Raw genomic sequence first — 25406 nt, 5'->3', positions numbered from 1 at the left:
AAAATTAAAAGATATGCAATTGTCATAGGTTAAATACGTCCATGAGTTAAATCCAAGAGCCACATTCACTGCTCAGAGTCATTAATACATTAATGGCAATCATTTTAGTTTTTCGCACTGAAAATTAATCAGAGAAAAACAAAAATGTTAAAAATGTGGACTGGAAATGAGATATTTGTTCGTCCTGCTCATCTACTCATCTCAATTTCTACTGATTAGTTTCCTTGAGGAACTGCAGGGTAGGGATACAAACATTCCACAGCATTAATGAAAATCCTGGAAAAGAAACGAAGAAACATTTGCTAAGTGATCAGGATAAACGTTGCTGGTGAGTCTGAGTTACAGAATGGTTTAGATTAGGACTTTACTGTCATCTGATCTCAACCCGACACCTTTTGAGTCTGCTGGACTAGAAGAGATTTAAAAAAAGAGAGTTGTCATCCCTTCAGTAGAGCTTGGATTGAGAGAAACTATGACAAGGAGCAGGCTGCTAATGACAGACCAACACCTTATTGACACACTTTGTTTTATTTTTCGAATTTACCAGCCCATCTGTATGTGAAATCCAGAATCCAAATGTGACGCCTTGATATGACCATGCAGATGAAAGGTGACTGGTTTTGGGTCTGCTTCAGAGGGGCCAGTTTCCATTGTCAGAGATGGCCAAAATGCACCCCTAACCCTAACCCTTTTAACACGGAGCTAAAATGTTCAAACGTGTCATTAAACTATTACCAGCAGGATTTTAGTGCAGGACTGAAATGGTCTGCAGAAAACAAATGCCTCTGCTTTAATGCTTAATCACATATTTTAGGCTTTTCTTTCATTTCAGCAGAAGTATGACAGTTTTGGGGGGAAAGAATGGCAAGGAGGGGCCAGACAAATTATGCCAAATTCTGCTATAAAGACGGAGATCTACCGAATCTGGACTGTTGTCCTCGCTGAACTCCCCTTACATGAGAGATCCCCCCCATGTGTGAATGCAGCAGTCCGTGTGAGGAGGATTACATGGGTGAGATCTGAGCTGATGTCGAGCACCAGAGGCGCACAGGGCATTACGAACCCCTCTGTGGTCATCATGCATGTGGAGAAACAGGGAATTAACGTGAAGCAGCCTTATCTGTGGCGACCATGTGTGCGCAGTGGGCAGAGTGATGGAGCCGCATCCTCGTGTCCGCGACCGTCGAGGAAAAAAAAAGACACACACACAAAAAAAAAAAAAACAGTCAAACGGTATTGTATCTGTCGCCACACCCATCACATAAAGCCAGACACGGCGCGGTAACCCCCCCCCCCCCCTCACACACACACACACACAAAAAGAAAGGGAGATCGTTTCATGTCTGTGACAGCGACATGACAACAGCCCGGGGCTGTGGGTGAGCGACAGATGAGTCACCCACAGACACAGTGAGCAACATGCATCAGACATGTCAGGAAGGTGCCAATGCTGAAGGGAGAGAAAGAAAAAGAAAAGGTGTGGGTGAATGGATGATGGGCGGTGATGGTGCACGTGGGGCCAGTTTGAGGAGAGGTATTTAAAGATGTGGACGCGGCTCTGTCAATGCGCATGATACTGCGGCTTCACTACTACGGCACGCTCCAACTCACCTTGAATCGGCGCACGGCCGCTCCGCTGTCATTCGGGTTTGCGGGGCGTCGGGAGGACCAATACCCGCCCCAAAGCCTCGATCGGCGGCCAATCGGACGCCGGCGGAGGCGGACCTGTGGCTGCATTCTCACTCTGGCTTTCACTATGCGCTCGTAAAAACGGCTCCGTCTACTACAAACGCGGCGGTGCAGGTGCTCTGTCTCTTCGGCAGAGGATGCGGATGGAAGGACGGGGGAGGGAAGGGATGAAGGGAAACGCCACGAGGAAAGAAAATAGGATATGAGAAGGGGCTCGTGCTAAGAGAGACCGCGAGGTGCAAGGTCGAATATGAGAGATTGGTTGAACGGGGCACTTTGCGTGGTAATAGCTGGTCGGCAATAGTACTATGATTTGGTATGTGGCCACTCTGATAGCAAGTGTATTCAGCACCAGAGGAACGGCCGCTCAAGGTGAGTTGAAGTGCAGTATATCTTGTGCCGCACTTGGCGTATGATTTCTCCTGTCTTCCTGCTGCTCTTTCTGATCGCATGATATCCCCCCCCCCCCCTCCCTCCCTCCTCCTGTGTTGGGTTCATTTGTACTGTGGGGCTATTTCATTCTAACAAATGGCTGCATATCTCATATGTCACGTGAAAGTTCAGCCCTAGTTAAAAAAAAAAAAAACACGAATAAGGGAAACATCAATTGTCGTGAAATTGCCTTTTGCTCATATGCATGAAATGATCAGAGATGGGATCATCCCCATGCCGGTGTTGGAAAAGACCAGTGTCCACAATTACAGAGCATGGCAAAAGGAGCTGGAGTGATATGGCTGTGGCTCAGGCCTGTATTGTGAAATCTGTGAGGCTCATTTTGTGTGTGTGTGTGTGTGATAATGCAACGAGTAAATTGGAAAATAACGTCCCCGCTGCTGAGGGGAAATGTGTGCACTGTATCATAGCAAGCAGTCCCATTTGAGTTCTCCAGAGAGGGGTGTGACCGTCTCAGCTCTCAAGATGGAAAAGTAACTAAATAATGCATCACGTGTCAGATGAAATGCACTCTTGGTTTTGATAGAGCCCGTTGCTGCATGCATGAGATTCATATGCTGATTTTAACATTGCCCATGCACAGGGTCTGAGTGGTGTGTGTGTGTGTGTGTGATGCATTGAACACATGGAAGCTGCAAGGCTCGCGTGATGCTGATCTAACTGCCTCATAGTCATTCCTGGAGCTACAAACTGCACAATATCCCTTTTGTTCATATCTGGGTACTCTGTTTTGACCCATGTACTTACTTAACCTTGCTCTTCCACTTATGTCCAGATGAGGGAGACATGTGCCAAGCTGTCGCCTGGTAACTGATCCCAATGACCCCACATACCCAGTCAAAACTGGTCTGTTCTCAGGTCTGGCTCCTCCTGTGCTGACAGCCACATCCAAGCTAAGCACAATGTGAAAACTTCCTCTAATAACGCAGTGAAACACGTTTAGTTTGGGAAGCAGGAAACCTCTCAGTGTGGTCCTTGCTTAAAGCACAAATTCTCCATTTTATGAAGGCGTAGATGTGGCTTAATAATATCAAGTGTCTGCTATCGACACTGCACTGAAGGTGATTTGCATTTGAATGATAGGCTGCGCCAGAGAGTCACAAATCACAACATATTAGAAATGAGAGCTGGCTGACTTCTTGCAATTCAGTGTCCCAGAATATCGTGTTTGATCATAGTCTGGTGCAAAGGCGATCCGCAGAAACGCATGTCAACACCAACTGTCTTATTTTCATCTCTTATTGCTAATGTTAAAGACAACACTGTCCGCGGAGTTACAGGCTTCTTTGACCAGAACACTAAGTTATAATGTTATAATGTCAAGTTATATCACTCATTAAATTTGGACTTTTTAAGATGTACATAATGAAGGTCATAGTAAATATATGATTACAGCTTAGAATTAGATAAGAAAATTGACACTACTCTTGTGTCTGTATGATATGCAAAAAAAAAAAAAAATCTGATTGTGAGTGCGACATGAGTCAGCTGAAATATGTTTTACTTCACTGAAGAAAATTCAAAAATGATGATGATGTGACTTGTCTTGGTGCTTGTGCCAACAAATCATGTTCCCTCACATGTTCAGAGTATAATTTGTAGGCTGTGGTATTGCTGTAGCACCACAATGCTGATGGTACTAACCATGCACAACAACGTTGTGACACAGTTTACCCCCCAATTCGCAGTGTCACTTTGTCTTTTCTTGTCACTGTGATAGTAACAGGCAACCAACAGAACCTCCATGAAGTCACTCATCCCAGCCAGCAAGAAGGCCAACATGTTACCTTTTTTTTTTTTTTTTTTTTTTTTGGCTTTTCTACTTATTAAACAAGCAAAAACCAACAAAAATTATAGATACTAATTTGTGGCGTTCTGATTAAAAAGCTAATTAGTTTATTTTATTATATTTACCCAAAGCAGAGCAGAGACACACTGTCCCTGGTCTGTGTGCAAAACTAAGCTAAATTGCCTAATATTCACTGCAAACATGGTCAGTATTGATAATCTAATCAAACTTTGCATTAAAGTGAATATGTATATTACCCACAATGTTGAACATTTCCTTTAAGAAATGGAAATGCTATAATATTCCAGTCACTTACTCCGGTACAAAGCTGAAAAGCACACACTCTCCCATTGGAAAACAAAGGCTAATGATATGCATGTTAGCCGCTGAAGCGCCTGCCCTCTCCATTGAGCGCCAATATGACCCCATCCTGTTGGACTGGATATAACACTAACAAAATGTGGGTCCTCCTGCCAACAAGAAAAAACACAGAGAAAGTTTGATTGGTTCTCCGTGGTCAGATGTGGCGCTAATAATGCAGAGGATATGATTTAATCCATTTGATGCATCAGAGATTCAGCTCAGATTTCCAGGTACCATTGGACATTGATGAAAACAGATGGTTAGCAACGAACATGCTCCAAAACAAACAAAAGAAAAGTAGGATTAGAGCAGCAGAGCTGAGACTTGGCTCATTTCTCTGGAGATATTTGCTTATATTTGCACTTTGCTTAGTGTTGGGGATAAACAAAGGACCAGTGGGTCCACAGCAAAATGTCGACAGGAAATGGTTCAATTTCCTGTTGAAAATTACATTTTCGAAATAACATAACCCCAGGCTGGATAATACATTATGAAGTTTGCCTTAAAGACAGATCAGGTTGCTGTATATTGCGATGCTCTATGATAGACTGTCAACGTATATTTTTATTTTCATCTATTGTGAAAAAGAGTCCACATCAAGACAGCAAAAATGAAGCGTAGTAACTAATCTGTCCTAACTAAATTATAATGGCCGCTTCGCTGTAATAATGGACAAACAGAACAGTTTTACATCAGACACGATTGTAAATACACAATTACATCTATGCAAATTTCAACAGAAAAATTAAAACACCAAAAGAAATACGATACCCTGGAAAGGACTGAGCAAGTAGTTACGTGGTAGTAAGAACATGACTGAATGTATGTTCTGGCTGACAAAACCAAGAAAACACAAATCATTCGAGATATAGTTTCTCACGGGGCTGTAGTAAAACCAGAGCGGCGTTAATGCCATAGGGATGTGGAGACCAGGAAGGTGGCATCATCTGCAAACAGAGGTAGTTTAAAAATGTTAGACACGCGGGCCTGGATGTTAAAGAAGAAAATCTTGATATGGCTTGCTTTCACTTCTTTTGCGTCCACACACTGCAGTGCCAGCTGGCAAGCTGCCAATCAAATGCAGGCAGGTGCATCCTCCTTTTTGCATATGCATCACTTTTCAACATAAATACTGTTCAAGGGTTACAAGAGCCTTTCTCCAATTATAAACCAATGTGCATTCCTAACATTATTTATGCAGTCGACAACTCTCTGAGGAAACAATTGTACAGGATTAATACCTCAATAACTGTTTAACAAATTGAATTACACAAAAATGCTTTAGCCCCATATTATATTGCATTTCACAACCAGTTAAGTACATCTGTCAGTGTTTCACACAGGGGCCAGGTATGAGCCATCAGTCATAGCAAATGGACAGTCAAAGAAGTTTCCTTGTGCCAAATGCCAGATAGGGAGGCAGCATATGTTCAGGGAGACTCGAGGTTAGTTCAACAAAGTCAGTGGTGACTTGGCAACCAATCAAGGTGAAGCAAGAGGGACGCTGATGGGAATATAGAAGTAATTAAATGTCATTGGCGAGTGTTGGGGAGTGGTATATTTGAAGCACTGTTTTCAGGCCGAGTCACTGATGGCAGACTGACTCTCCTCTCAGGTCCTGTGCTGGGATTTGGTGTTTTTTAAGCGTTTGTTGAACTGGCTTTTGGCCAGATGGTATTCATCTGTAATTCCTTTCTTGTGAGGCGCCTCCTTGATGTTTCACAGGGTCCAGAGATACCTCATGAACCGTGCCTTGGCACACTCGTTCTTGTCACTAGGTTTTCTCTGAAGGCGCGTTTTTGCAGAGATGGAGATATAGAGAAGCACACGGGATTGTGAAGGTGTCAGAGCTGTCACTCACATATCTGAGGCCTCCTCGCATTAGTGCTGAAGCTGCACCTGAAAGCCCTCCTACTGTCTCTGCGGGTCCAGTTTCAAATAGATTGGGCTGTCTTCAGTCTTTGTCAGGATGTTGAGCCTGCCTGGGACATTGTGTGAAGCTGCTTTCCCTGATATGGCTGAGAAAATGTTTTCACAACAATGTTTTAATCTGTCTGACATCTCAAGTGTCTCCAAATGTTTTAATGAGTGTCTATTCTTTCCACACTCACTTCACAGCAGTTTAACTATCTTTTTATATCTGTTTTCCGTGATGGTTGAAAATGAATTACAACATTTGAATACTGAAAATAATGAAATAATTAAAATAAATTCTATATTATTTTTGGTAGAAAAAATACATAAAATTAATCAGTCTTAGATATTTCAATCAGGCCAGCTATGCAGCTTCAGTTCTACAATGCAGCAGAAATGGTAAACAACCATAGAGGGTTTTGTAAATCCAGCACTCTGCTGAGTGCCGTATATTTATCTGCTAAAATTATTTATGTTTGTTGTTATGGTGACAAAACCATTGTATATGAGTCACAATAGGATTTTTTCTTCTCACCACTACAGTGACTGGGCTTATATTAAGTAGCAACCAAGCACTTACTGTGTCGCTGCTGACTATGCTTGACCCATGAGATTAGTGACACCTCACCATATTTCCCTTCTCATTCATTCACTCATTTCTATTATGACTTATTGCTGGAGTAGAGGAAGGATTCAGAGTAATACCACATTGTAAAAATCCAAGTCTTGTATTTAAAAACATCAAATATATAACTGCTTATAATACAGAAAGATCCATTAAAATGACCTTATACCTTGTTAGTTGACTGTCACAATTTCATAATGGAAAATGTCATGTTTTCTTAATATGCATACATAACATTTAACATAATATAACATGATGTACGTAATATTTTTAACCAAGCGGCCACTATAGTTGTCAGCTCTGCAGAGCTGGGTGTGATGTCTTAAATTTTTGACCACAAGTCAAAATAAAAGAAAATCACCAGCTTTGTGATGATTTGTAACAGAGAAATTCATCTTATCCCTTTTTGGTTTCACTATAAATTTACTTTCAATACTTAATTTTTTCAACTAGTCATTGCTGTTCCGACTGCCATGTAAATGCAGTCTCTCCATGTAAAGTAAGGTTTAATGCACTAAATGTCTATCCCTTCCCATGCCTCACTAAGGCTTTGCATTGGAGCTGCAAGACCAGGAAATGAACTGTCCTCAAACGCACAATAATATAACTCACTTGGTCCGTTTAACCTGCGATTTAGGCAGAGCTGAGATTGTCAGCTGTCCTCAATCATCACTTTTAGAAATCTACATTCGAACATATGAGCATAGCGGCATTGAGGCAGTGCTGTTCTTCCCTAGCCATTTAATTTGTGTCAAGTTAAATATCTTTGCTTCAGTGATGCTTAAACCTCCCGATTGTTGGTGCAGACATGCAGTACAATTTAACTTCAGCTCCCTAATTTTTTTTTTTTTTTTCCCCCCGTGCCGTACTTCACAATCATGAGAGTAGAGCTTAGTAATGAGCTTAAGAGAGTGCCTGTGCTCAAGCTATGGATGGCAGTCTCTCAGTACTGGGCATCTGCCAGCTCTTTCTGGCAATGCCCCACCCCATCCCTCTCTACTCCTTTTCCCTCCCTCAGTCCAGTCAAGTCCCATTTGAGGTTTCCTAACAAACCCTACTGGGAAAGCCAGTTTTTCAGATCATGTGGTTTTGGTTTGAACTTATCTAGTATAAGTTTTTGTTAAACTTATACTAGATATTAGATATTACACTTTCTGTGGGCTCAGTTTGGTCTTTGACTTTGGTCTCATCATGCTGCTGAATAATAACTATTTATAGACCTGTGATTAATCAGGCACTGATAAATTAACTTAATGCTTTAGATGAATTCCAGCAGCCAATGGATTGAGGCTACGCCGTGCAAAGTTGCAGCTGTTTTGTAGACATCCCCTGTCCGAGCCACAAAAGGACTTTACTTGGAATACATTTTTCTATTAATAGAAAGTCTAGTAGTTTGTATCAGTCCCATTTTCACAGACCATAAAATTTTACTCCTATTCAGTGACATTTTTAGAGATTGAAAATCAAAATCTCAGAAATGTCGCAGTGTTAGCAGTAAACACACTTGACACAATGTAAATTTTGCCTTTAACAGACAATGACTTTATGATTGTATACCTGCACCACAGGTCCCATTCATACTAGTTCTGCTCCTGTTCAGGTCTAAGGTCTTGTGAGATGAAAGTGGACTGAATATTAAAAATGATGGGTTGATGAGGTTTCTTTGTTATGGTGCCATAAATCTTCTTGAGTTGGAGGCAGGGTTAATTGTTAGTTTCTATATGCTGTATTATAGCCACATTTAAGATAGCCGTACTTCATGTTGGGCAAACTTCCCTCATAATTTTCAGAAAATCTGCATGTATTTAGCTGTTAATTACAAGGATATCTCTGAGAACAACCTGCACAATCTGGTTCCAATTATAAGGAACGATAAGAAAGTGCTAGTGACTATGTATATGTTCTCCGGGTTCTCAGAAAAAATTAATGTAATAAGTGAAGAGATGTTCATAGACATAAATATCCATGTTCCCTAGAAAGACAAACCAAACTTAAGTTTGAGTCTTGAGATAGGGAACTGCCTTCAGTGCAGATCTGCTTGTTAATCAGTAATAATGAAATTCATTAACATTCATGCTGCATGTTGATGGAATTATATATTTCATTTCAGCTCCACGAGAAATTCCTTAGTTTTGTGCTTAAAAAAATCACACCAATTCCTGGGACATTTCGCATGTAGTGTCTCCAGACGTTTTTGTGTGTCATTCAGTGAAATTTTGAAGGTTATGGGGTGGTTCTTTGGTCAGATGCTTAACCAATGACATGGCCTGAAGTCATGAGAGACCTGTCTGGCGTATTTCAATCTAAAAGCATATTTTCCTCCTTGATTTCCAGACCGAATCAATGACATGACACAGTTTGCACTGAAACAAGAATTCTGAAGTTTTGGTTAATCTTGCTTACACAAATATACATTGGCATTGCTTTATTCATATTTTTTCACCTACCTGCTGCATACTTTTATCTAAGAAAGTTGTCTTAATCTGTTCATGATGATGAAGACATTATTTTGGTCTTCATTATTAGCTCTATTGTGTTTAAGAGGTAGTTTAATGTATTTGCAAAGGTTTTATCAACTTAATTTTGTTGTTATATAATCTGAAAGCAGTTGAAATAGCTAGAATTTCACGAAGCACGAAATGATCCATGAAAATGATCGCATTTTAGAAGCTCTGCCCTTAAATATTAGCATGCATGCTTCTAAAATGACTGAAATGGGTCATCAATTTTCAAAATAGTTTGTAATAGTTTTTTTTATTTTTCAATTATTTGGTTAAATGTTGGAGGAAGATTTATGACCATTTACCACAGACTCTTTTAATTTTCATTCAGGAGTAATATAGTTATATTTGACATAAAGCGTCATGATTGGAATCATTTCCGTGATGTTATATTGAAAACACTATTGGCGCTATCCAATCATATATACTGGAGTGGTGGCATATAAGTCATCTGATGAGGACCCATAATCAGTACTATTTTCATCTTTTCTCAAAACACCTCTACACTTGCTAAACTTACACCATCTTCAATCAAGAACAATTTTCATGCGTCTGAAAGGAACTTCACAATCTTGAATCTGTCATGTCTTCCTATATTTTGGGGAAACACACAAACATCTGGACAAGAAGCACTTATTTGAAAAGATAAATGTTGAATCCACGCTGAGCACACTTATGTTGCTCTGAGCTACAGCTCAAGTGTGTATGCTAGAGAGTCATAGACAGAGGAAGTGAGTGAAGAGGAATTATATGGAAGTGGATACATTCATCCGGAGATATATGAAGCTGCTGTTCGGTGTCTGCCTCAGCAGTTCACATGCAAGAGAGCTGGGCTGCTTTGGCTTTTTCACTTAGTGTTACATATGATTTATTGATGCTGAATAATCACAGTCTCATAAGCAGCTGTAATTACACAAAACACATGAAAGCCCTAATAAGAGCTATCAGCAGCAATATGCCTCTTAGTGTAATTACTTTTAAACACTTTGGCTACAGCATTTATAACTCTTGTAAAAAATGCTGTAAGCAATTCGAAAAATGACTGAATCATGGCTGTACTGAGGAATTTCTGTGTGTGTGTGTGTGTGTGTGTGTGTTACAGCTGATCCCAAAGATGCCCTGTAACATGCACCTCTGGTAGTGCAATGCCTAGCAATGTTGGTTTGCCCTTTGTAGCTTTGGCTAGCTGAGCCAATTTCACACACCTCTCTCTCTCCCTCTCCCTCTCTTTGTCTCTTTCTCCCTTTCTCTCACACTCTCTGGCTCTCTTTGCCTGTCCTGACTTTGTGTTTGAGCAGGTGTCAGCACATCTATACATCCATTGCATCCCTGACTGAGCATTGCTTGTGTGAGAGGAGAACTTTCCCATTAAATAGAGCTAAATAAAGACAAACCCCAAACTGTCTTGGATTGTCCCCAAAGTAATAACAGAAGACGCTGGGCTTGTTTGAATACCGCCCTATGGAAAATACCTTGTGATCTGCAGACTGCAGAGTAAAGTGGGCAAAATCTAGTTGTTTACACTTTGCACCAGTTGTGAATGATGCAGATGAGTAAGTTATGTGTAGCGATAAATGACATCACCCTTTGAACATCTGCAAAAAGGAAACTTTATTTTACTTTCTTCAAATCTACTACAAGTGAGGCCTTCATCTGTGTCAAACATCGAAGTTTGACAGAGGAGGCGCATTGATGAGTGAGCTTGATGGGTCGTGCTTAGTTCACGTTTTCTTTTTTTTTTTTTTTTTTTTCATGGAATCTGTTCATGAAATGTTATTTGAGTTTGTTTGTTAAATTTAATATCACATTTATTTTCTTCTTCTTCTTTTTTGAAGAAATTATGGGAGATTTCACCATGTTACATCAGTGACTGGAGACTGGAGACTTTCCTGGACGTGTCCTCTGTCTATGGAAACAGACTTTGTGAATAAATCATGACTTACATGTAGTATGTCATTTAAACAACCACTCAAGCTTCAGCTCATACTCCACTGAAGTGCATGAGTGGAGCCACGACCATGATCATCTCTGTAAAAGGCCAGCAGCAATATCACCTCATGTCAATCTGCTGATGCATGTGTTCTGCAAGGCCCCAGGTCATCCTAGGTACAACCATGAAAAGTAAATAAGTTCTTCAGGAACCACACAAAGTCCAAAGGCGGTTCATGTCAACTTTGGTAATGTTAATTGGTAGTTAGTAATTCTAAACTCTCAATTATTTGTAGGGATCAGCGATCTGGTGCCTTCACCCAGTGTAAGCAAGGACTGGCTTCATCGTGATGGATGGATGAGAAGCGTGAAAATGCAGAGGGGTTGACTCAAATGTAGAAGAGAAGGCAAAGTTTGCTTTGGTCTTCATTGTTATTGTGCAAGCTACAGTATATAGTGCCTATTTGCATATTATTGAATGCTAATAACCCCCAACACAACCAGAAAGACCGTGTGAGCAAACAAACTAAATTACCAACCAACATAGCTCTCGTTTCTCATCGCTGGGGATGAGAAACAGAGAAGCCAAAACTTGCAGAGTTGTGAATAAGTTCAAAAAGTATTCTAAAAATCCAAACTGGTTCCTCCTACAACTGCAGACTCATGTATGTAGGCAGATGAACAACCATGTGTCAAATCCAGAATATAGCCAACCACCTGAGAAGGATCCTGCTCTGTACATGAACGTACTCAGTGCCGCGGCACAGCTGTTGTTTTTACACAACAAATCCAGTTTGTATATCATACATCATACAGTTTTTATTCAGTTGGACTTTGGCTGTTATACTCGAACTTTACAGATTAACACTAAGATATAGATATGTACAGATACAAACAGGCACATCACCAACACCGCTACCACCAGACACGCACGCACACACACATACACACACACACACACACACAAACACAAACCCAGGCCATTCTCTGATGTGACCTTCAGCACATGCAGGCTGGCATTCAATTACCGCCCTGTCAGTGGCCCATCCAGCCCAGTGGCTGCACGTCCTTGAGACTCTCGCTTCAGCCTCTGTCCAGTCTATATTCCATTACATCCTCCACACCGGGAGCTATGTCCAGCATAAAGTGGTGCTCATATTCTCACAACTGTGAAACGCACATAGCGTTTCAACTCTTGATGCATCCTTTTCAAAATCTCCGGCTGCAGTGAGCAATGGTTACCCTTCGCTTTATACACTGAATCAAATCCAAGCATGAGGTAAATATTAGATTTTTTTGTTTTACTGGGTGAGTTATTGTGCTGGTGTCAAAAAAGAGAGGTTTAGCACACCCAAGCTGGGCTCTAAATGTGAAATTGTCTCTTGAACTCCTTCAGTTTTCATATTTTTTCTCAACATTGTTCAGTGTGTTATTGGGCCTCATTACTGTCAAAACATTTCGCCAGCTCTGTGCTGCCTGATTATTACCTAAAATTGCCTCAAGAGTCTGTTTACTGTACAAATCTGTGATCATTACTGAAAGTACAATATAGTGAAAGGGCCATTTTCAGCTACTGCCACTTGAAAAACATTCTGAGTTGAAATTTGATTCATGTGCCAGGCCGTAGCGCTGCCGATTTACCTCCAACAGATGTCTCTTATTGGTTTATGATGTTTGTTACATCACATTGTGTGTGTCAGTTAACAAGTTTTGTTTGGCCACTGATATTTTTGCTCTCATTGGCAGATGTTTTATGTAATAAATACAGTATAGAAACCTCTTGGATAGAAACCATGAATAAAGACTACTGTATTTGTGAACTTAGAAAAGCACAACTCTGATTCAAGTTGAATAGTGAATTAATCAATGAATTAGTCATCAAACATTCATTACAGTATCATCTGCTCATCTCAAGATGTTCTGCTTTTTTCCTCATCCAGCGTTGAGACACCCAGGTTCATCCACATTACCTTTTTCCATTCTCTGTTCTTATCCTTAATCTGTAACCACCTTGGGATTGCCTTCTGTGATTTTATTGACCTGGACTTGATGAATGATTAATTTATAATAATAATCAGCAATGTAATCGATAATGAAAATAATCACAGGTGGCAGACCTGACGCTCACTTTCACTAACTTACTGTGACATTGTGCTCAACTATAAGGAATTATGCCCTCTATATTTTGCTTTTGTACATGAACTGCCTGCCATATATATGATTTATTTGACAGGTGACTGAATTGTTACCCTTCAGTAATTCACGATCATAGCTGTAAATCCACTACAGGCTGAGGATAGATACATAAAACATATTGGTCCTCTGGATTTATTAGCTGCTTGATTTATGCAGATCTTACTCAACAGATTTCTGCCTCTGTGTACTATTATTATTATTTTTATTTATTTATTTTTTTTTGGTGGAAGGGTTCAGTCTTCACTCTCTATCTTCAGGTGAATTTATATTTACTGTGCCAAAGCAATCATGACTTGTTGTCACCTCCCTACTATATTGATGCCTTTACGTCTGCAGTACTTTCTATTTGGAAGTTCTTAAGCACGGATCATTGTGTCACATTTATGTCTCATTGAGAGCATAAATAGTCCCCCTGAATAAACCATAAACCCTACATTTCCATTAAGGAAATGAAAAAGGCTGAGCAGTGACCAAGCTTGTGCTGATTGTCCCTTCATGAGGACCTCATAAAAAAATTGGATAATTATTAGCCTGCCAATATATTACCACAGGACTTTAAAGTGTCTTCTCTGTCCAAGATGTGCTCCTCTCGCCAGTGGGATCCAAAAATATTATCAGTACGAAAGCCGAGCCACTAAATTTCTGCAACCTGAACTGGCTGCAGAGAAAACAGTGGATTTCAGCTGCAGACACTGTTGTGCCAATGGGTTTAAGCCCATGCTTCATGTCAAGTGACTCTACTTATTCAAACCAAACAATGTGTCCAGTGTGTTACATTATGGATAGGAGCCTGCCTGCTCTTTACCTCTGAAAGCATCAGAGCTGGTCCCAAAGAGCAATTTAAGACGAAATATGTTTTGAGTGTTCGCCATTATTTGTAATCTAACCCCGCTGGTCTACAAGTGCAGTATGTTTTCAGGATCAGGATGTACCTCTGAGCTCTGTTTTTGGTTGCAAACCTTTTTATTGAGTGGTCACACTTAAATATGGTGATTTTCATATTATTATTCTTTAAATGTAGAGAAGGAGTTAATGTGCTGTGAATGTCACAAAGTTTTTGATATGGACTTAGTACTCTACTGCTTATTAAGAAATACCATTAATACATTTATTTTAGCATATCAGATTTGGAGGTTAAAATTTAAATTTGAAGTAAAACTGCAATTGCAAAGTTTTCACAGTTTTATAGGTTTTATTCTCTCTTTTTTGACCAAGGGTTAGTCAACATGACGAGGTCAAGACCACACAGTGTCTGCACATGAAGCAAACAGGTCAGCTTAGCGTATTGGAGACAGGGGAAACAGCAAAGAGTAACAAAATTTCCTGCCAGCAACTTTAAAGTTATTGAACCTTTGGATTAAACAGTTCAAATCTAACATGCAAATCACCGGGCTTTCGAGGTGCTACTAGTAGTGGGATTTTGTTATTTTGTAGAGAGTCAGAAAAGCCAAATTGGGATAACAGCTACTGCCCGCAGCTTCATATTTAACAGACAGATAACAGACTGGGAACTCAATAAGAAAAAAAGATCTGAGACCATTCCTTTAAGACATCTAAAGGTACTGCAGCAGGTACTTCAATTAAACTGCAATCGAGCTTGCTTAGGTTTGAATTTCAGGCTTTGGAAAGCCTGAAGGATTAGTTTATCAGATTTATGATTTTCTTTGGGCTTGTAACTGGATGAGACAGGCTCTTTGGAAACATAGTGAAAAGGCCATGGCTCATACGGTCTGCAGGGTGTTGTCATCGCCCGCATGGCACTCTTCACTACAGTGAACTCCTTTCTCGATCAGTCTCGAGATTTGACACATCAAACTGTGCTTGATCTAACACAGTCTCCCTCAGAGTTTCATTTTCATGAAAAATGCTGCTTTATTGCTGACATGATTTAAATGGTCCAAATTAGTTCATTTTGTTGATGTACAACCTCTGTGGCCTCCAGCTGACAGTCTGTTCCCCAATGAGCTTATTTTTCACTAGTAACATTTACAGTGCCTTTGTTGGACTTTTAGTCTCGCGGGTTTTTTGCTGCAGCCTCTTGCATTCTGGAGCTGGTCTACCGAAGACTTGCAGTAACTGGCTGACCACATCTCCACTTTTGAAAGTGTAATTGTAATTAATCGACTCTATTTCGGTCCAGAATCTGTGCTGGTTGAAATAAGTAAAGAAGATTAAAGTAGATCACAGGATAAGGCAGATTAAACTGGCAAACACAATCACTAAGTGATTGTGCATACGGCCCTTAGGAGCGGAGTTAAAGCTTTTATTTTTCTAAAAGAAAAGCCGGGCAAAAATATTTAGGTTTTATTTCAGCGTTCACCCTCAATGTGCTTTCGGTCATATGAAATTTCCATTCTGTTCACAACAGTGATACGCTGTTACAGACTGCAACAGCAATAATGACGAAGCCCATAATACCTCTACCTCCCGTTGCTTTTGTTCTTCCTGTAAAAATTAGCACTGATAATGCAAATGATACTGCTAATGAAAGCATACGTTATTCAGCTAGTGTTTCTCTGGAGGGAAACGTCAGCATGTCTCTGGGTCCCTGAAGCGATTTCCCCTCTGGGTGAGGGCGGGCAGTCATGCTTGCTCTGAAGGTGGAGATACAGCCAGTTCAATGAAAGTGGGGGTGGCAGCTTGAGAAAATCCATTCCCAGAGTGAGCGTTCTGCTGAGGCAGGTATGCCGACCTTTCAGTCATCTGATAGGTCAACGCTCGGCAGCGTGCCTGGACATTCGTGGCTAAACGCCAGGCCTAGTGGTGCTCATAGTAAAGCTGAGCAGCAGCCAGCTATGATCAATGGAACCCCTTGGCAGATCATTTATAGTACAGTATGGCACAGCCACAAACAACTCACCATCATATGCAGGTGACAGATGACAATGAAGGCGTGAGGAAAGCCGATGAAAGGGAATGAGTTTAGCCATGTGCAGTGATCTTGTTGTAGGCAGTGAACATCTAGTGCTCAGGCACGCGATCAAGTGAAGCGTAGGAGTGCAGTCCATCACCTTTAACTCTAATTATTATTGGTAAATGAGTCTTGGGTGATGTGTTTCTGCATGGTCTAGAGGAATCAGAGGCGTTTTCTTGTTTCTCTGTCTCCAGCACCTCAGACTATTGCTCCGTTGAGATGATCATTGAAATTCCTTGGTTGTGCTGAAAGCTGTGTCTTTCTCATCAGGTGCCCACGGAGTGAGAGAGGAGCCTCGGTTTGTGACGGCGCGCGCTGGAGAGAGCGTGATCCTGGGGTGTGACGTGTCCCCTCCCCTGGACGGCCAACAGCCCCCTTATGTGGTGGAGTGGTTCAAGTTTGGAGTGCCAATACCCTTCTTCATCAACTTCCGCTTCTACCCCCCTCATGTGGACCCCGAGTATACTGGTGAGACTGGTGTTGTAGCCAAAAAATAAGCTCAGAAAGAATACAGAGACATTATGAAACGTCTGTTTCATCTGTAACAGATTTAGTTTAAAACTTCTGAAACTGAATCAAAAATTATTTAGGTGTTCTTGGGATTAATCATAATCAATGACTTTTTAATAGCCAAGTACAGTAAATCCACAGGAACCTCCAGATACAAGGTTAACACCGTATTAATAAACAGTGGCCATATAGGACACAAAGGCGAACCAAAACATGTTAAATCCACTCACACAAAAACCGCACATTCCTTCATTCATCCGGGTTTCCGGGTCATGGCGGGTGTTGGAGCCAATCCCAGCTCACTCTTGGTGAGGGTGAGGTCACCCTGGACAGTTCACCAGTCCATCACAGGGCCAACACACAGACAGAGACCAACAACCACGGACAATTTAGACTCACCAGTTAACCAAACATGATGTGTTTGGACGGTGGGAGGAAAGCTGAAAAAAAGGTGGAAGCCATTTTAGCAAGCTTTCCACTAGTTTAAATTTGATGAAGCCGTTGTGAAAAACACTTTCCCGTGTGGACAGTTAAAAAGTGAGCAGTATCAATGACGGCCTGAACCCAGTCCAACAGGTATTTGCTCCTAAAATCACAACATTACACTTTGTGTAAAAAGTCTAAAAACTGTGTATTCAATTGTGAGCATTAACTGCGAGCAGATTTTCACCCACGTGTCTAGTCTTCCGGACACTGTATCGAACTGGGCGTGTCATATTGTAGCTTTTGTAATTGTTTCTAATCTGTAGATGATGCAGCCTGATGGCACTGGTATTATCAACCAGGCAAGTGTAACCTGACCAGTGTATTGCATTTAAACCATAGTGACATTACCGTTGTGAGTCCTTAGAGCTGATGGGTTTAACATAGATAGATAATGGAAACTGAATTTTTCAGCTTCAAGGGTGTTTCATGAGCATTATTATTTTCCAAACATCTCTACAATCATAATCCTGACCTAATTTTGAGCCTCTGCTGGAGAGCGTAGCCATTTCTGACGACTAGTTAAATATAATGTGGTGCAGATTTGTGTGTACATGTCCGTCCCGACTTCGTTGGACAGACTGACCTGAAAATTCTGCGTGATCCAGAGTTCTTTTCCCTCATGATGGCATTTCATCTGTTTGGGCTTTAGGTGTAAGACATGGCACAGTACACTGAGGCCTTCGCTGGCTTTGCTGGCTGCTCAGCAGCATTTCACTCAGTTTCAGCGTGGTTTTCAGGGCTGTGCAGGTGCAGCTGCTGTGTGTCAGTGCACAGAGGGAAATAACTGTCTCAGCAATTTATGGCTGCATTGTACATACATGCTTTCCTGCACACTCCAGTGATGATGCAGCACAGAGCACATGCAGTGTGGCAAAGAGTCAATAGACTATATTAGAAAAGCCCATGTGCTGTACGCATCGAACCAAGGTTTTACAGAGAAAAGTAATCTTATAAAAACCTTTCATTTTATCAAGTTTGAACCAGAAATTGCTTTCTGTGAATTGAAAAATATACACTTAACACAATGCATGTGATGTCTCTAAATGAGTGTTTTTCTTCGCATTCACCACAGCGTCGCACAACCTTTAATGCTCCCCATCCCTGCTCAGACAATATGTCTGCCTTCACAGCAGGAAAATTGTTCTTCTGATGTTGCTTCAGTGACTGTAGCAGGCCCGGATTATTCTTTACTGTTCCCACCTCTCTTCCAAGTACAGAGCCTCTGCTTGACCTGACAACAACTGTGAAATAATGGCAAGCCATTGCTTGTTTAAAAGCCAGATGATTCATCTTCCTAGTGTATGCATCCCAGACATAGGCTTTCCTCTTTTCTGATTAAGAGTATAGTGAAATTGGTCTGTATCAAATTGAATTCACATAAATTCCTTCCTATGGCCTTTTTTTCATGCAAGGTCATCACTGAAAGCAAGCCTAATGCCAGTGACTCACTGTCTGGGGAACCCTTTTTGTTTTGTAGTGGCTACTATAGATACTGCAGCTGCTGGAGCCTTTCACTGTTTACTTTAACCTCCCGACTAACAGCAGGGTATGAGTGAACAGCACTTTTCAAACAGCATTATGTTCCACTGTGCTCACTCCGGCTCTGGTTGTGAGCTCTGCCTTGTGCCATCAAGTCCGGTGTTGAGGAATTACCAGTGAACAGATGAAACTCAAATATGGCCAGTCTCATTACATAGATTAAAGCGGATTCAGGGGATTGCATGTGCATGGTGACAGTGTGATAATGACACCGGACTGTACTTTGTGAAATGCTTTTGACTTCAATGCTGTTAAGTTTCAGTGTGACTCATTTTTACTCAGTCAGTGATCATTATCTATCAACAGGCCCACAGTATATACATTTTTATATGGGTTTGAAATGTAACGGGGACATTTTCTCATTACAATTCTGCATTCTCCATGTCTAAGTCGCTGCTAAATGCAGACTAAAATCCGTCCTGGATCATTTTGCCATTTTGCCCTGTGGCTATATGGAAATTACAACATTTAAAAACATCTATTTTTGTGCCCACTCAAACAAAGATGCAATCAATAATTCAGATGTGCTGCTTGTGAAATTTTGGTGTCAGATTCTCTCGCTTTGGGAGAAGCTGTGTGCAAAACTAAATCATATCTCTCTTAGCACCAGGTTTAGCTACAGACCGAACAGAAATAATATCCACGTGTTAATTTGTCAGGTTTTTTTTTTTTTTTGCGGGGGTTGGCTCTACTTTCCCTACATCTACACTGGTATATAATTAAATAGGAGTTAGTAACTTTGTGGACCTGAAAAAATTATTTTTTGTAATTTCCTTTTTTTTTTTTTTTTTCCTTAAATTGTGTTTCTGGCCGTCTATGTACTTAGTACTGATACTTTTTGAGTATCTGTACTTTACTTGAGTATTATTTTCTTGGGGATACTTTTACTTTCACTTCACTACATTTGAAGGATAAATATTGCACATTTTACTCCACTACATTTCTATTGATGCTCTCGTTACACACTACGTCGTTTGTTTTTTTTTTCAAAAATTCTGAGACAATTCAATTTCTCCTGATTCGTGTATGGTTTGCCTCAATCGTATTGCCATACCTGTACTACATCATGCCATACGTCACGTTCAAGATTAAACATAACTTTGGCGTTGTGGATGAGAAAATGGACAACATTTGATTTGTTTCAGTTCAAATGTTTGCTGTGCTTACCGTGAACAAGTTATATCACGGCCTACAAAAACTCCTCATCCAACCTGAAAAAGCAGGTTATGAAGTAGAGCTATCTAGTGACGTGCCGTTTGGGATTGATTCTTTCATTGTGAACTAATTTTTGTATGACTCGAGATAACAAGTCATCTCGGTGGGCAAGTCGTCCTTTTGTCCCCGGCCCACACATGCACGCCACAGGCTCAGATTTGTTCACAAACTGGTCTTTCTGGCGCATATTCTCTGTGTGGAATGAGTAATTGGAATCTGTGTGGATATTAACCAGGTGTTTTAGCACAATATCTCATGTCCTCCCTGAACCTAGAGGCGTAGTGATTAGCGCCGTCGCCCCACAGTAAGACGGTCGCAGGGTCGGTTCCCGGCCCGGACATGTTTAGGTAGATAACTGGTTAATTGGTGAATCTAAATTGTCTGCAGAGTGAGCGCTGGACTTGCTTACTGAGTTGTATCTGACAAGGAGTGTTTGTACTTTTAGCGAAGTTGTGTACTCTGTCCACCTCTGTCTATGATGCAGACAGTGGTTAGCTTGCTACAGCACTTTTTGTCAGAGTGGGAATACACTGATTATTGTTTGACTGTAATTACAAGCCGCCTGATGAGGGAAAAACATGAATTCTGCTGATTTTAATTTAGTGTAAGAGATAAGGGGAATTTCTAACAGACACTGTATTTACCACCTGATACCAAGAGTGACACAATCTCCGTCGAAATAAAGTACAATAATATTCTCTCAGTTGCTTTGGCCAATTTAAGCTTTCTGTCTAATTTCAGTTATGAACAAATAGCGATGTAACTATCTGTTACAGCTAAATTAACTATCAGCTATTCATGTTATTACTATTGTATGAAGGCTCCTAATTAAACACAGCATGTAGGTTTCTCATTCTTTACATTCTCGATCACCACGTAGGCATCAGTCTCAGACAAAAACTGAAATTTTTATTAATTAAGATTAACAATTAATAATTAATCATGGCTCATTCTCCTGCATTATCTGCCTCCCATTCAGGGTACTGTTTTTACTCATTAAAAGTTTATTTTTTATTATTTATTTATTTATTTATTTTTTGTCCGCCAACTTTGTCACTTTGGATTATTAGTATTTCCTTTGCCAAGCTTTTCTACCTGACATGGCTTGTGATGTGATCTGAGCAAGGTGTTAGATGCTCTGTTTTCACGGTAGACAGAACCCTGACTGTGTAAGTGGTGTATACCCGGGGGGACAGTCCCGATGTGGATACAGTGCAGTTAACTCTGTTTACAGCAGCACCCTCTCACTCCTTGACAAATGGGAGATGAGGCTGATCCCTTCACTTCACCACCCGCCCCCTCTCTACACTTCAATGTCTGGACAAGAATAGACCTGACTTTTTGTAAAGACCAGCTAACCCTTTTGCTGCAAGACTGCAGCGGCCACTCCTTCATCTTCCTCTTTGCTGTAAAGATTTTCTGCTATCAAAAAAAAAAAAAAAACCCAAACTGTGGCAGAAATCGCAGGGTTGGGGTTATCTATCGCTCCCATTTATATACATTGCTGGTAGAACACTCCAGCCCGCCATCAACATCAATACGTTTGCTTGACATTCACTCTGAAGTAAGTGGAAACAGTGCTTACAGTATATCTACACATCAAAGTTTTGAAAAATGCTTCATCTGAGAACACTTGTCAGACAGAGCAGAAGCGAGTGTTTTAGTCTGTTGGGCTGTCAGAGGCAGCCGTGTGAGCAGCAGACTGGAGGCTTGAAGACAGACAGCTTAGCCGCCGAAGATTTCACCAAGCCTAGTTTCCTGAATTTCTCTCATCCCTGGTGATTTTCTTCTCTTAGAATTCCAATTTATCCTCAACCTTGAAGAAAAAAGGGCCGTGGATGGAGAAGTTTTATTAGAGATAGATGATTTCTGTGAAGTAGGAGGAGGGACTCACCAGACACCCGGCACAATTTTAATTCATATTCAGGAGGCATGGCTCCCTGGGTAGTTTCATGCATAAATCCTAATGGTTCAAGGCACACGGTCCATTTTTTGTTCACTGTTGTGAAAGTTTATGGTATTTATTTGTCGAAATTTAAAATGAAACAGCAAAATCAGTCCCTTGTCTGTTTATTTATCTGTCTGTCTGTCTGATGTTTTGCTGAAGCTAACTGCCAGCCAACTGTGATTTCATAGTGAAAAGATATGACTGATATTTGGACAAGAATGCAAATAATAATAAGAAAAAGGTATAGCCTTGTTATTAAAAATGTCAAGACTATATTTTAAATCCAAAAGCAAAAAGGATTTTGCTAATTAGCCTTTTTGGAGTTTTATCTTACCCATCGTCTGCATGCGTTTTAAGTCGCTGCCAACAGTCTGACTCCAGGTTGTCAGGCTGATTGAAGGCTTCAAATTGTGTGAGCATATGAATGCACAAAAAATGCTCGGGACTGTCTGTCTCTGAGAGACTGGAAACCAGCCAAGGGTTTTCCTTCTCTCTTTCTCACACTTGAACAAGACCCACGCTGTCGCAGTCCCTGACCAGGAGTAAGTCAGTAAAAACCAAAATGAATTTGGCTTGGGCTTATTTTATTAATTACTGCAAAGTCTGAATCTATTGGGCTTTCATAATGTTGAATTTAATCCTAGTAGATTATCATTCTCGCAGCAAGAATATACAATCTCTTGAATCTCTTTTGACCTTCTGGATCTTAATCAAAACTACTCAACCTACAAGACTTGTAGACTGCTATTGATTCAAAAGGCCAACCCAGCCCGTCACGAATGTGCTTCATGCTGCGACAAAAAGAACTTTCCAACTGCTTTGATGGGTCTTTGTGGTGGCTGGCCATCGCTGGAGCTCAAATTTGTCTTGCAAGAGAGAAAAATATATGTAGCGCAAAAGAGGTAATTGTGTTGTTCTTTTTCCCCTGGGCTTTGCAGGTAGAGCCTCTCTGCATGGGAAGGCCTCCCTGCAGATTGACCCGGTGCGCTCCGAGGACCAGGGCTGGTATGAGTGCAGGGTCCTGATGCTGGAGCAACAATACGACACCTTCCACAATGGCAGCTGGGTGCACCTCACAGTCAATGGTGAGTCACCTGATCATACGACCTCTTTGGCGCCTCAGGGGGACGCCATCCACCATTTAAGCTCCATATTTAGTCCTCTTGTATTTCTTCTCAGACAGCCATTTGTATTCTGATGATAATGATATTGTATATTCAGCCTTTCAGTGTGCAGCCGTCCAATACAGTGCTCTGAGGGTTTATTTTCAGGCTGCATAAATTAGAAGCTTCAGATTTGAGTTCTTTAGTTAAGCTTCAAGATATTTTTTTGCGAGCAGATGGAGAACTGTTTGTATTTATCTACGGTCTTTCTGTTGCATCTAATGTACTGATAGAACTACAAACACGGTATTGATATTTTTAACGTACATATTTCCTCCTATTAAACATTTATAGGCTGTATATGGACATAATTTCTTAGTCCTCTATCGAACAATCAGTTGATCAGTGGACTGAATTTTTTTATCTTGTGAGGACTTGCATCTTCTTCAGTTGGAATGGGAATCAATGTCACCGCTTTCAGCAGTTTATAGTATATGGACAATACTTTTTTTTCAATGAATGACCACGTGCTTTGAATATTTACATTCCAAATATCTTAAAATATACTCACCTGTACTGGACATAGATTGTGAAAGGACTGACTCTCCTCTGCTCATTGCTGAACTTAGACTAGGGACACACACCCTGCACCTGTTAAAAAGAAAGTGAAGAAAGACTGGTCAGGCCTTTTTTTGAATAAGTGACAGATGGCGTTTTGGATCATTCCGGTATTTTTTTTTTTTTTTTCTTCAAAAAGGCCTGGTTCTGAGAGGCTAGTTAGAGGAGGATTGATTATGGACTCTTTAAAGCGGTTCTGGCAGGGATTGTCTATGATAGTCTGAGAGCTATCAAAGTGATGATCAGGCGGAAAAAAATCTGCACCTTTGCATTTCCCAGGAATGCCCCGGTGGCTCAGAGAATACTGCATGAAGTGTCTTTACATTGTTGCAGAGCACCAGAGACCACGGAAACACTGATGACTTGAAATTTTATTTTTTAAGCCCTGTATCTGTTTCATACGAGGGATGCTTTTGAGACAGATATTATGTTAAGCTGCTTCATATATTTTGCAGTGTAATTGAAGAAATGCTTGTTGTTTGCAGATCCAGTAAAGAAAATGCTGCAGATTCATGTATAGTGATGTTTTTTTTAGTAAGTAGCTATTTTTTTGCCCTGCTCTGCACTCCTTCCATTTCCTTGTTTTATGTTTTTGCACTTAGCTAATATGAGTGATGGATATTTCTTTAAAAAGTAAAACATCAGGCCAAAAGTGGTGAATATCTTGTGTTAAAGCTTCAGGTCTCTCACTTCAGAAAGCTGTAATCCTCTGTGTTGTTCGAGAGAGACTTTGCAAGTCCTGTCAAGCTCATTCACATGTATATTTTTGGTCTGTGAACTTATGAGCGCTGTGTGAAACTCATGCATATTCAATTTGATCATGCATATGTTTTACAATGGATGCAATTCTCGTATTTGAATAATGATTACAATGCGCTCTATGGAAAATACGGTGTAAAGAACCATTTATAAAGTCCAATGCGCCGCATAATCACTTTGGAATAAAAAATGCTGATCTGTATAAATGGTTATTATCAATGCAGAACATAATGCTTTCTTTTGTGTGTATTTATGTGACGGTGTGCGTTCATATATTAGGCATTACAAATTGCTCTGCACTTTTGTTCTGTGTGTAGTGCATTATATCAACATTGAAATGCCAGCGTCCCATTGTGTGTTTGTATGAGGCTAAATGAGATTTCTCCCTGCTGGTTGAAGTTGTAGTTGATGAGTGAATAGGTCGTAATCTGCCGCCGAGTGTCACCTGCACACTCTCGTGATGCTTGGAGTGTGAACGTCTGTAGGCATTCGTGTGTGTGTGTGTGTGTGTGTGTGTGAGTGAATGTCTTGTTGTGTAGGCATACTGCATCTCTGTAGCTTTCCTCATCAGTATTCACTCTTAACTTCAACCCCTCCCTCGAGCTCTCCCTCCCTCTCTCTTCTGCTGCTCTCCACTCCTGTCAGGCCTTTCAACAGAAACTGAGCTCTGCAGGCTGTAGCAGAACTAATAATATCCTTGAACGTCATATAATATTTAACATTTTGGATTTCGACATTTTACATGACCTGATGTGTTTAACATGTGTAGCTGAAAAGATGCAACAGCACCCATCTGACCTTGTAATTTGTAAACTGGTACGAATATTTAGTTTTTCTGGGCCGTTTTAATTGATT

General features: G+C 40.7%; 1 protein-coding gene across 1 annotated transcript in view; it reads left to right on the top strand.

Annotated features, from left to right (window-relative positions):
* Window positions 1-1988: 1988 nt before the first annotated feature.
* Window positions 1989-25406, top strand: part of igsf9ba (immunoglobulin superfamily, member 9Ba) — a 57571-nt gene continuing 34153 nt past the window's right edge. The window contains exons 1-3 of the mRNA XM_029518172.1: window positions 1989-2061; window positions 16644-16841; window positions 23010-23156. Coding sequence (XP_029374032.1) covers window positions 1998-2061; window positions 16644-16841; window positions 23010-23156 — 409 coding nt within the window. The 5' untranslated portion in view covers window positions 1989-1997. The remainder of the gene's footprint in view (window positions 2062-16643; window positions 16842-23009; window positions 23157-25406) is intronic.

This window comes from Echeneis naucrates, chromosome 13, assembly GCF_900963305.1.
Source record: "Echeneis naucrates chromosome 13, fEcheNa1.1, whole genome shotgun sequence".
Lineage (NCBI taxonomy): Eukaryota > Metazoa > Chordata > Actinopteri > Carangiformes > Echeneidae > Echeneis > Echeneis naucrates.
This window is presented reverse-complemented; position numbering and strand designations above follow the sequence as displayed.